Here is a 12,787-nt window from a genome sequence, read left to right as displayed (position 1 = left end):
TGCTTGCACGCTGTAGTCATCCCTCCTGTTCATGCTGATCATTAGGACATCCCTTCCTAAAATGTTTCCGATGGAAGGCATAGGGAACAATATCCACAGTCCTCGTGCATTCTAAAGTTCACCTGAACTTCAGCTGTCTGAGTTTAGACAAATCCAGTGAGAAAAGTTCCAGTTGCACTTGCTTTGCTTAACTTACACTGAAGCATCATATTGCCTTCAGAATAATCTTTGGAAAACATATTTTGCATAACTCTTTCTTGATATCGTCCCCCATTACGCTGAAATTGCATTGGCAACCGGTGTGAACAACAAGAGGAATGAAACAGCAAACAAAACCTGTTTCAACATGCATATCGCATGTGAGTATTTTTTAAGCCAGACGTGAGAAAATGTGAACCTATTCTTTAAATCTGAGGCGTGGGCACTGCTCTTGTTCAGATAGAGACAGTAGGGCTTAGAGGGAGGGACACTGGTTGATTCTAGCTTACTGTCAGAATGCAAGCTCTTACAAGTACACAGTGATTTAAGGATAGTCATGTCTGAGCAGATTATATATTTCACATCAACATCGGTGCATGGCCCAATCCTTTCCCCAGCAGATTTGAGCATATTCCTTATATTATTCTTCATCAATTTATAAACAATGAGTCGTATCTGTTATCTGGAGCCTTCTGTTGAACACTAAAGAGGGTCCTGTGATCCTGACTATGGCCTCTAGGGTTTTGCCCAGTGTATTGTAAGCCATTGGGGAAAAAAATTTAAATTTATTTTTAATTATTGTGGGGCTCTATGGGGTATGTCTTCTAGCTTCTTCTTTTTTTAATTCTCAATTTTGCGATTCCGTCCATTATTTGGAATCACAGAAACATTAAAGATCCATTAGACTTATTAAGACTAACTCTCTGTCAAATTTGCTGAAACTGACCCTATGATTATTTTTTACTACATGAAGCAATTTAAAAAACAATCTGGCTCTTCTGGCTCCACCTACAACCTGTAGTGTGATTTGCAAAAATCCTGTTCAGATCCTCCAATCAGGACCGGGGGGGGGGGGTTGTCTAACTGCGTCTCAATCACCGCTTAGGCACATGCTTTCATTTCATTCTCCCCTGTAGGGTGAGGGGCTTAGGAGACCATTTGGGTTTTAGCAGAAAGGGGGGAGGGAATGCGAAGTTGTCAATGTCTAAATCCTGGATCTTCACAATCCTACCTACAGCACCTTTAATGCTGCCATCAGTTTGGGACTGGCCCCAACCAGCCTTTGTTGAATAAAGACACTTACCACCGGGCCTAACAACGTTTCTGGGGAATCCCCGGCCTCAATAGAGATGACAGATTCTGTATTAGGCTTCGTTTACGGGACAGTTCCAGTGCCGCCATAGGTTCTGTTGGATGTCCCTCATTTTGGCCGGACGTCCGTCACCTTCTGCTTTCTTTATGTCGGCATTCTAAACTCTCGGTAAACATCCTCCGAGCTAGAACTGACAATCATATTATATTTATCTTCTTTTTAAGTAAAATTCTCATCACATACTCAACAGCCATTTTAATTACAGTACTTGCAGGTGCACAGGTTAAAAGAAATGCCAATGCCGTGTTGACTGGCCAGACCGTCCTCCACAACGCTGCGGAGGAAGGTCTGGCAATGCGAGACCACTGATTCAAGGATTCCCACCTACACGTTGGTTCCAAGAGTTTCTGCAGCTCTTCTAAATGGAAATACATACAGATTTGCCTACAGAAATAAGGGTGGCTTAAGGGGAAATTGTTAAAATTTGAACTTGATTCAACTTGTGTTGATTCCTGAGCTGTATGAACAGCATAGGGAGCGAAACAAGGACTGGAGGAAAATACACCTGGGGGTGATAGTTTAGAAAGGATACAGTCTGCCTGACACCAATGTTGGCTATCAGTCCTACCACCATTAAGCGTCCGGGGGCAAAGGACAATATGTTGGGGGTTCTGGTGTAGACACTGAATATTTTGTGTCCCGGGTGGATGGAGTTGGAGTTGAGGGACAACGTCTCTCTAAACAGAGACATGCATATGTGTGGACAGATTGATGAATAAAAATAGTCCTAGTCGGATGATAGCTGATGGCTTCCTTGCATTTCGGCCAATGCCTTCCATTCTTTTTCTCTCTACACGGACTGTAAACTGCATACAACCAAAGCAAACAGGATTGGTCAGTACTACTTTGCCTAGAACCTGAAACCAGAACGCCTCTGGTACACACATTTTGTCTTATGATCATTCATAGAAAGATATCTGTTTTTAAAGAGATTGTGTGTGTGTGTGTGTGTGTGTGTCATTTTTGATTGAACGTTAATTTAACCCTTGTGTTGTCTTCCTGTAGAACATGCAACAATTAGTTTGTTGATTTTGTGGAAATTTTTGTTGCCGTTTTGTGCCAAGTTTTTGAAGCTTTCTCAGACATTTCTTACGTTTTCTCACTTTTCCCAAACTTCTTTCTCACTTTTTACAATGTCTTTGTGGATGTTGTTTTTTTTTCTTCAAATGCTGTAACCTTAAATAAAACATCCAAATTCAATAAAAACAGTGAACTGATCAGTTATGTAACTTGTGAGGAGCGTTGTATAGAACCATTCATGTTATATATTTTTTACAATTTGGTTGAAGGAAACCCAAATTTCTAAATTTAGAAACTTTTTGAAAAATATGACCCAGAGAACAACAGGACAACAACAACGTTAACAACAACATAAATTAAAAGAAAGCACATGCATTCAGACAGGGCTGGTTGGCAAGGCCATAGCCATCGAGATGTCAGTTGGTGTGTGCAGAAAAACTGATGTGGTCATAGTTCCATGAATCCAGCGAGGTCCACTCCAGTCCAAGACAGAATCAACCTGCCCTGCTGTATCTGCACACCGCCCACATAAACTGCTGACAGCAGCCCACCACAGCCTGAAACAATAAATATATCTAATCCCTGGCCTGTTCCAGTTCCCCTGTCCAGCCTCAGAGCCCTGAATCAGTTTCACCCCCAAACAAACCTTTTGTACATGGTTTTTAACACAGTTGACAACTTGTTAAACAGCATAAAGGAATTGCTGATTAATGATTTTAAACTAATTCAGACTAACTGCCTCTTGCTGCATCAGAATTTCAGTGGCTTGAATAAGTTTACACACCCAGGCTAAAGTTGATTAAAAAGAAGAATAAAAAAACATCTTTTAGAAATTGATCTTAATACCTTAATTCAAAAGATTTACGAAAATCCAACCTTTTAAGGACACCAATTTTCTTTGAGAATGAATAATGTGTTGTTAATAAATAAATGTTCTTCCTTAAAATACAGCAGGCATAAATGCACACACCCCTATGTTAAATTCCCATAGAAGCAGGCACATTTTTCTGACAAACACACCGACTCACATACAAACCCACACACACACACACACACACACACACACACACACATCATCATCATCATATACCCTTCACCATATATAGAGATAGGCATGGGGAACTTTCCATAAGATCATCTCTCAATGCCAATCAAACCAGCCATAATGAAATAACACCTTGCCAATCTCTAGGTATGGTGATGGGTATGTGATGATGGGGGGGGGGGGGGTATTTTAATTCCAAAAGCCAAGAGAACTTTATCATGATGCATAGTATCCTGATCCATAAAATCACTGGCCTTTAATAATAAAAATCCGCCTGCCTAAATGGGAATTTGACAAACAGTAGGGGGGTTTATACTTATGTTCCCTGTATTTTAAGGAAGAACATTTGTTTATTTACAATACAGTACTCATTCACAAAGAAAGCTGATGTTCTTAAATGGTTGGATTTGCCAAATTATTTTTTAATTAAGGCATTAAGATCAATTTCCAAAACATGGTGTTTCATTCCTCTTTTTGATCAACGTTAGCATGGGGGGTGTAAAATTCCTCAAGCCGCTGTTCTCCAGCCTGTTTGACCTGCAGGGCTGACTGCTCTTCTCTGCTTATGTGTTAGTTTTTTTCTCAGTCATTTGATTTTAATTGATTTCTGTTACTTTCTTTTGTTATTAGTCCCTTACATTGCAATGTGCTGCTTTTTAATAATCCCATAAAGTGAACGTAAAATGTGACTGATCAATCCCTGTCACCCGCTGAGCTGATTCAAACAGATCCTGATGCACCTCATCAGTGATGGTAGTGTCTATTTCAGGACAAGTGGAGAAAAGAGGCAAACCGAGTGTGTGAACTGTGAACGGCTGGACACATTGCATGTATTGTTGGATCACAGCTGCTTGGTAATTGATGGAGCTTCATGCTGTGTTGCCTTTCTGTAGTGGTCTGTTCAGGTCCACTACATTTAGATCACTTCCATCAGTCACATTAAGTCCTTGGGTCTAGTTTGTGTCACCCATGTTGGATTTGTGTAGGTATTCCCTAGGTCCATTTTGGATAAGGTCCACAGTTATGATTGTGTTCCTGGTGTGGTAAAACTGTAGTGGTGCACCACAGAGGACTCTCTGCATATATATATATATATATATATATATATATATATTATTTAAGTATTTGTTCTTTTTCTTTCATGGTCAAGCTATAATAAGGTCAATTTAATGGGAAATAACACAAAACAGCTCCTGAAGGAAGAGGAGCTAAATCAGTCATTCATAGCGCTAATAACAGGAAAAACAATATTTGATGGAAGTTAATATTTACGTTTCTTTTATAAAGGAGACAATCCTGTTATGGTGGGTTTATGATAGTTCAAAACATGTTTTGAAAGTCAATTGTAATAGCTGATTTAAGTATCTGGATTACAGTGAACCACATTCATGTTGTTTCCTTTTATTCTGGAACAATGTGACATTTTCGGATATACTGAAAATGGGCTTTTGGTAATCCTTTACCATATGGCGCCTTGGAGAAGAGCGCGGTAGGGGGAGGGGTGGGATGAGACATTTAGGTCAGAGCCTGAAACACAGAACAATAAGTAGGGAACTAATCCTTGTTGTCAAACTGTAAAGTAGAGAAATTTGTTAACCAAACAGTAAAACACAGAGTGTGTACACCCTGGGGAACACACAGCGAGACTCCATAGGTAGCTGTCCATTAGTGAATGTAAATCTAGGGATAATTTAGGGAGTTCTGGAATCCATAAGTCTGATGGACAATGTCAGAGATGGGGGAGACCTAGTTTTGCATACATGTCTGACTCTATTGCTACTGCAATAACTTTCCAAAGTTCTAAAACATTGAGTATAACTGCTGTACAGTATCTTTGTGTCTTATAATTGTTCAAAGTCAATTTAATGGTTGGTATTTTCTTACATATAGCAACATTCCTATACCAAGACAGCTCCTTGTATGTAAGAAGCAGCTTACGTGACACTGGTTGCAAATGTTTTTCACTTTTTAGCAGGTGCTATTCCCAAAGTGTGGAAAAGTATACATGTACAGGCACTTCACAAAGCGGGTGAGCTGGGTGATCTAAACTCCTAATGGCCAAAATAAATTATAAAAAATATAATCTGGGTTTAGACCTGGGCCATTTCAGCTGTGTCTTTGGTGGTGAATGTTTCTGTGATTAGGTACAACTCTGTTGCTGCTCTGTTTAGCCACCGTCATCGCCCCATGACGCTCACTTTTTCAGTAAAAAATGGCCCCTGAAAGGAGCGTCCTCTGGCGCTGCCCGTAGCCTCACTGTCACCGGTTGGCGGCTAAACAGCTGCCGATGGTAGCCGGCGTCCCGGCGCCCTTTTAGCCTGTAGCGGCTAAAAACACCCAGCAACTGCTGCTCTGATTGTATTGTTCTATGGCTCGGTGTACTCACATTACAGTGCTTTACTTAGTTCTAGGTCTATTAGTGAAGTAGTGTTGATCACTTTGAGGGGGGGATACATTCTATTCCCATTGGGGATAAAGTAATTCAGCAGAGGCAGGGATATGTAGACCAGAAAGGGGGAAATCCCACTTACCCCCCTGGATAGGAGACGGGTCCTGCTGCTGTAAACCTGTATCACTGGAGCCTGTAGGTCTTTATTTCTGCTAGAAGTGTTGAGCAATGAGCTGGAGATTACGTGCAGAGGGGGTAGTGCTCCATTTTGAGAGATTTAGGTCATTATTGGAAATGTCATGTTAATACTGCTGTTATTTAGCTGATGTGTGTCAACAGTTGAACTAATTCTACTTCTGTCTGTCTCCTCTGCCTGTCGGAAGATTACAATTTAAAGCCCCATTACCAGACTTTGAGTTCAAGTGTGTTGTATCTTGACAGAATTCCAGATGTGATTTAAGACACTGATTCACACTCAGCCACATTTGTGCTAGACCAAACATCTGATTGCATCACTCTTGGTTGTCCCGGGCCTTATGTAAACCAGGGTCCACTATACTACAGTCCAGAAAATGCACCATTTTGGTTACTGCCAAAAAAAAAACTAAACCTAAACCTGCAATTAAGCACTTTAGTTACAACACTCACAGTCTATCCTTTGGCTAACCCAAACAAAAGAATGACTCCCTTAAATGGACTGTGAGTGAGAGAAAGAGAACCTTTGGCTTGTCTTCACAGGCTCTCACCCTTGCTGTTCCCTTCCCTATACAGATTACAGCTCTGGCATTAAGTTATGTCTTCTTTATGACTGAATGGGTTGTTGTTATTTTCCCGTTTGTAGGGAAAAATATAATTACATTCAGTGTAATTCAGCTGCCATTACCACAGGCGACAGACCAGAGGCTGTTTCCACAGACAGTGCACTCAAATTTCAGTATGTCCCACATGTGTCCTGGTTGCATTAACACTTGGACTCTTTATTGTCCTATCTATCTATCTATCTATCAGAGGAAGTTCCTTTCAGGGGCCGTGGTAGTTCAATTTGGCAGAAAAAAAGGCAGCGTCATGTGGCTATGACAGTTAAGTTTAGGCACCAAAACAACTAGTTAGGAATAAATATCTGAGTTTGGATCAAAACAATCCTGAGGAACAAAATCTTTTTTATTTTTTATTTTGTCTTGCCAGGAAGTGTTTTATGTTTACACCATGTTGCGTTATATCATTTTGATATTTTCCATTGAAGTCTGAGTGGCACTATCTATGTCTGGGGGATGAAAGTCCTGCATGTTTTTTTGTGCAACTCACCCTCTGTTTTTTTTCATAAATCACATCCTGACTGTAGTAATGAAACTAATTTCAATGGAGTGCTAGTCGAGGACATTAGAGGAAACCCTAAACCTATGAAATTCTAACGAGAAACATGTTGCATGAGCTCATCAGTCGCTCAACTGAGTATATTATAACGGACATCAGTCAAGATGCACTGCTGGTGTACCACGATACCAATGGATTTAAATTGGTGACTATAAGTGAATTTGCAGTAAGTAGGAGTTAGGGCGGGGTATCTCCCAAAAATGGTGATACCACACCGATGCCAAAACTCTGAGTAGGATACAGGTTCCTGAATAATTCAATTTTTTAATACCAATTTTAAAAAATATATCTTTTCTTACAATCTTATTTTCCAGCTTCTACTACATGAGTCTTTTCTCTGTGTAACGTTATTTCTCTCTACAACGTGGAAGATTAGACAGCCAATCACAGACACTCTTAGATCTTGGTAAAGGCATCCTGCGTGCTGATTGGCTCACTGATGCTGATGAGATTCACTCCTTAGGTATTGAAATTTGGTATTGAATGAGAAGACATTTTTTGTACTATACTAAGGAGGTAATTTGGTAGGATGATTTGGCATAAGCCTGTCACATTTCCTTTGAATTGCTTTCTGTGCAAGCTTGCATAACTTTCACATCTGGACTCAGAGAAATTAGAAGGCATGCTGAATGCAGCCAAAGGAACATCTGGCAAGAAACTCAGTGTGCTTGCAGTATCTTGAAGGAATTATACTATGTGAGATATTAGACTTTGTGTAGAGATTATCATGTCACATTTCCTATGAACTCATGCAAGCATTGTCTTTTCATCAGAGAAGACTTAGATGCCAAATCCTGATTCTAAGGAAATATTAAGGATGTCACGATTCAATTCAAAATAGATTCTCAATTTCAAAAATGATTCACATTATGTACATGTAGTTACTTTTCCCATGTGATAGTTTACACACCATTACAAAAGGTAAAAAGAAATTAAGCAATAAATCAAAAAAAAGAATACATTTTTGGAATTCTATGAATTGATTTTGAATCAGTAGAGCCTGAATTGATTCATGAATGTGAATATATTGTTATTTTTTGCACACCCCTAGGAAATATACTGCTTGAATGGGTGCTTTTTCAGCTGAATATCTGCATTGTTGTTTTTATCACAGAAGCAGTAGGCCTTTAAGTATTAAGCATAATAGCAGAAAATGACAACCAAGTCGAAAGAATATTTTTATAATGCTTTGACAAGAACAACTTGTTTATCTTTGGGGCATTTTAGGCCTTAAATTCCACAAGGCATAAAGGGGAGAGAGAAGGGGAATGCTATGCAGTAAAGGGCCACATGTCAGAGTCAAACCCGCAACCACTGCATCAAGGAGTAAACCTCTAAATACGCACACCTGCTCTACCAACTGAGCTAACCCAGCCACATGCTGTGTTGGATTTACAGTGGCTTGAATAAGTATACACACCCATGCTAAAGTTGATTAAAAAGAGGAATAAAAAACATGTTATGGAAATTCATCTTAATTAGGAAAATCCAACCTTTTAGAACAAATTTTCTTGGTGAAAAATAATGTATTGTAAATAAATAAATGTTGTTGTGAAGTTCTGGCTAGTCCACATAGCATTCCGGGATGGGAGATGAATTGGTTTATTGGCATTTCTTTAAACCAATCACAAACGTCTGGGACCACGGTGCCTCTGCTATATAGTATCAAGGAAGGAACTTGTTTTGGTGGAACATGTGTACGCTCAGAAGTAGTTTTAGTCGTCAACAGAAATCTCAGATTGGACAGATAGTCTAGCTAGCTGTCTGGATTTACCCTGCAGAGATCTGAGGACCAGGTAACCATAGTCCTCAGATTGGACAGATAGTCTAGCTTGCTGTCTGGATTTACCCTGCAGAGATCTGAGGACCAGGTAACCATAGTCCTCAGATTGGACAGATAGTCTAGCTAGCTGTCTGGATTTACCCTGCAGAGATCTGACGACCAGGTAACCATAGTCCTCAGATTGGACAGATAGTCTAGCTTGCTGTCTGGATTTACCCTGCAGAGATCTAAAGACCAGGTAACCATAGTCCTCAGATTGGACAGATAGTCTGGCTAGCTGTCTGGATTTACCCTGCAGAGATCTGAGGAACAGGTAACCATAGTCCCCAGAAATCCACCAACACCAGCACAGAGACAAGAAAGGGGACGGACATCTGTTCAAAAATGAGAGATTCAGAGGAAATTTCCGGCGGCACCTGAAAAAATCTCAGAAATGAAACATTGCCAACATAGACAACCAGTTATGCAACAGCTTTCTTGGCCTCCTTATATTACATTTTGAAAGCTTCATCTCCTTGATGTTCTACGAGACTGTCAGCTCCACTACTTCCTTGTAGACGTCCTCCTATTCCAGTCCGTGGTTCAGCACAGGCCAGAAAAGGGCAGGCCCTGTTTGCCTTCAGTTGGAGTGTACAGGAATAGTAGAGGCAGATGGCACCACAAAGCCCAACAGTTTATTTGAAGCCCGAGCTCTGCATAGTCATTAAAGTGTGGTCTCATGCTAGCTTGCGTTTTTGTCTATATCTGCCACAGATGTGGCTGCACTCAGCTCAGTGTCTGTAGTTAAGCGTGTAGATGAAGGGTCAACTCAGATTCCTCACTTCACATAGGAGCTATGCATTGTAAATGGGGCCCCTGAAGGACTCTGCTAGTTTCAGACCATTTACAACAAACATAACAACACTTTCAGCCATTTACAAAAGCATAACTTTAGAAGTTATAGAAGGGAAGCATATATTTACAGATAGATTTTTATCATCCAGGCAGTTGTTTCAGTAGGAGAAATAGAGTGAGACCTTGTTTTATACGGGTGAGACGAGCCATTTTTTAGTTTTGGGGAGTCAAAAAGTTTTAAAAATAACAGTGATTAATAAGTGGTGTAATGGCTCAACCTTCCTCAGATAAAGTTAACACCCATCTAGGATACTCAATGTTGAAATGTTTTCATGAATCCAGCTAAATGAAGGAAAAGAAGCAGCAAGAGGTGTTCACTGGCCCTCAACCAAAGAGAAATGTTTTGTCATGGCCATCTAATTTGTTGCTTTTAACAAACTAAATGTTCTACAAGACATGAATTAGATATGTGTAAATAAGCACCCTGGAAAATTGTGGCTGACATTTATTATTGGGAATTTGGCTTTACATTATAGCATGTGATTTAATCTACAACATCTTTTTTTTCAATTTTGTTTTGTTAATTTCTTGATTGTGCAGGTGCCATACTAATTGATGTCTTAGTATTATCCATGTTTAAATGAGGAAATACATCCTAAACCCTTCATAAACAACTTAATGGAGTGAACCAATTGCATCATTCCTTATCATTCCAATTATGGAGAATAACAGTTACCCAAAACTGCCCAATACACCAACATATTGTAATGAATGGGTTTGTGTGATATTGTACAAAAACTTATGAAGAAACATTTGTATGATATCTAACGAAGACACCAGCCCGATACAATATCATCACGATACTTATGCCCCGACAATCTTATTGCGATTTTAAACACGTTGCAATATTCTGCGATATAATGCAATTTATAACCTTTTTCCAACTTATAATTTTTCCAATGATTTCCCCAAAAGTAAACTTTGTCAACATCTGTTTTACCTAAAAAGATACATTTCTCTGTTCATATTACTTTAATTTTATTGACACAAATGGGACAAACTGACCAACACATATATCATAAAAGACGGATACTTGGCGCCTGTGTACTGATACAGTATTGCCACTGAAAATATTGCAATACGATGCTGTATTGATTTCTCCCCCACTCCTATAAAACAGCGACTTGACAATTAAGTTTGGTAAAAGGTTTGTTTTTTGGGGTTAAAACACCGCGCCCCTTACTGGCAAGCCTGGCTAGGAAATTATCTATGCAAAGTGCGTTTAGCATGCTCCTGACGACCTGCACACCTTTCACGCTAAATATATTATAATCGGACATGTTGAAGATTCTCCTGTCAACATGTTCTATGTCCGTAATAGTACTCATGATTCTAGATAGATATAGTCATGAGTACCTAAGATGACTCATGATTCCATCTGTCTATCCTCATAGTGCCATCTATAAATGAAATCATTTAAAATGTGGTCAAATCGTTTGCAATGTGAACTGGCTCACTCTTGTATACACGGCAGGTTTCTGCATAGCGCTCCCTGTTTCAGCTTCGCTTGCTCCTTGGCTGGTCCAGGGAGCTTTATCAAGAGTGGAGCCATCAAGCATAACGTGTTTCCATGTGTTTCAATCAATGATTCTATATGACGAGAGTGTTCCTGACTGAATTTGCATTTTTTTTCTACATTATTGTTTTCTCTTTAGGAAATGGCCTGATGCTGCAAACACCACAGCAGACATATCCTGCCAGTGATCTGATACTTCCAACCTGGCTCCTCTACAAATCTCTGACTAGAGTTTGAGCAGTTTTTCTGCAGCCCCCGTATCTCAGAGATGGATTTTGGGCTGTCAGCCCACACCGGTTCCTGTGCCTGCACTAACTATTGGAAGCGTCAGAGTGGCTGTTGGTGAGGGACCCCCAACAGGCCCAGGATGCCAGGATGCCCATCACTCAGGACAACGCCCTCAGCATCCTCCCACTGCTGGAGACCTGGCACGGGGCTCAGACCACAAGATCACAGCAGGACCACAACCTGAATCAAGACAATTCTGGCTGCAAGGTACTTTATGCCCTTCACCCCCAAAGTAATTTAAAGTACATTTAAGTTAAATGCTTAATTGCAGTTATGAGGTGTATATTAATTACTATATGTACTGGGCGGGATTGAGTCCCTTCTGTGCTAGAGGAAAACACTGTAGAAAATGTATCTGACTGCATGTTACTGGTTACTGTGCATACATACTTAACATACCATCAACTACTACATACTGTATTATATATTAAACATGTAGGGTTTGTTGTTAAGTAGTTATTTTGTTGATAATGCTATTGTACTTTCAACCAATTATTTTAACAGTGCAGTGTCAATAATTTTACTAAATTAAAAGATACATTTCTTCCACTGCCACTACCACCATTCTGTTAAAGGAAAGGTGAAATAAGGCCAGATAAGGCCCCTTATCTAAGTGTACTTAGGGCCCCCACCTCACTAAACAGGCCCCTAAATATAGCTCAGTATTGTAAACAGGAAGTGTCATATTGAATGAGTTCTATCTATGGAAAACGGACCTGCGGACAAATGCTGTCGGAAACAGGTGTCAGCCAGTGTCTCAATGACAATGGCCATGTGGTTGTCTGAAGGACAATCTCTACACTCTACCGCATTAGAAAAATAATTTTCCTTTACTTCATAAAAGCATACATATCCTCTTGTCAGTAGTTTTGAATGTTGAAATACTGTGAACCTAGTCTCACATTGCCAGAACGTCCTCCACAGCGCTGCAAAGGAAGGTCTGGCTAGGCCACACAGTATTCCTGGACCCGAGAAAAACATGCTTGGGTGTATTGGCATTTCTTTAAACCAATCACAATCGTCTTGGGCGGGAGACGGAGAAACGATGTCTCGGCTAAATAGTCTCAGGAAGGAACTTGTACTGGTGAAACATGCACGTAGGGAGGCAAGCTCTGGAAATAAAATGT

At 40.0% G+C, this 12,787-nt stretch overlaps 1 protein-coding gene across 4 annotated transcripts in view; it reads left to right on the top strand.

Moving 5' to 3' along the window:
• The window catches only part of pdzd2 (PDZ domain containing 2), a 58,276-nt gene that overhangs the window by 2,846 nt on the left and 42,643 nt on the right, over nt 1-12,787 (top strand). For all 4 annotated transcript variants that reach the window (XR_004656733.1, XM_034872408.1, XM_034872409.1 and 1 more), the window contains exon 2: nt 11,512-11,867. Coding sequence is in view for 3 of the 4 variants with exons in the window: in XM_034872408.1 (XP_034728299.1) it covers nt 11,748-11,867 (120 nt within the window). In the remaining variant the exon portion in view is untranslated. The remainder of the gene's footprint in view (nt 1-11,511; nt 11,868-12,787) is intronic.

This window comes from Etheostoma cragini, chromosome 5, assembly GCF_013103735.1.
Source record: "Etheostoma cragini isolate CJK2018 chromosome 5, CSU_Ecrag_1.0, whole genome shotgun sequence".
In the NCBI taxonomy this organism is placed as follows: Eukaryota; Metazoa; Chordata; class Actinopteri; order Perciformes; family Percidae; genus Etheostoma; species Etheostoma cragini.
Note: the sequence above shows the minus strand (reverse complement) of the source record. Positions and strands in the feature narration are given on the sequence as shown.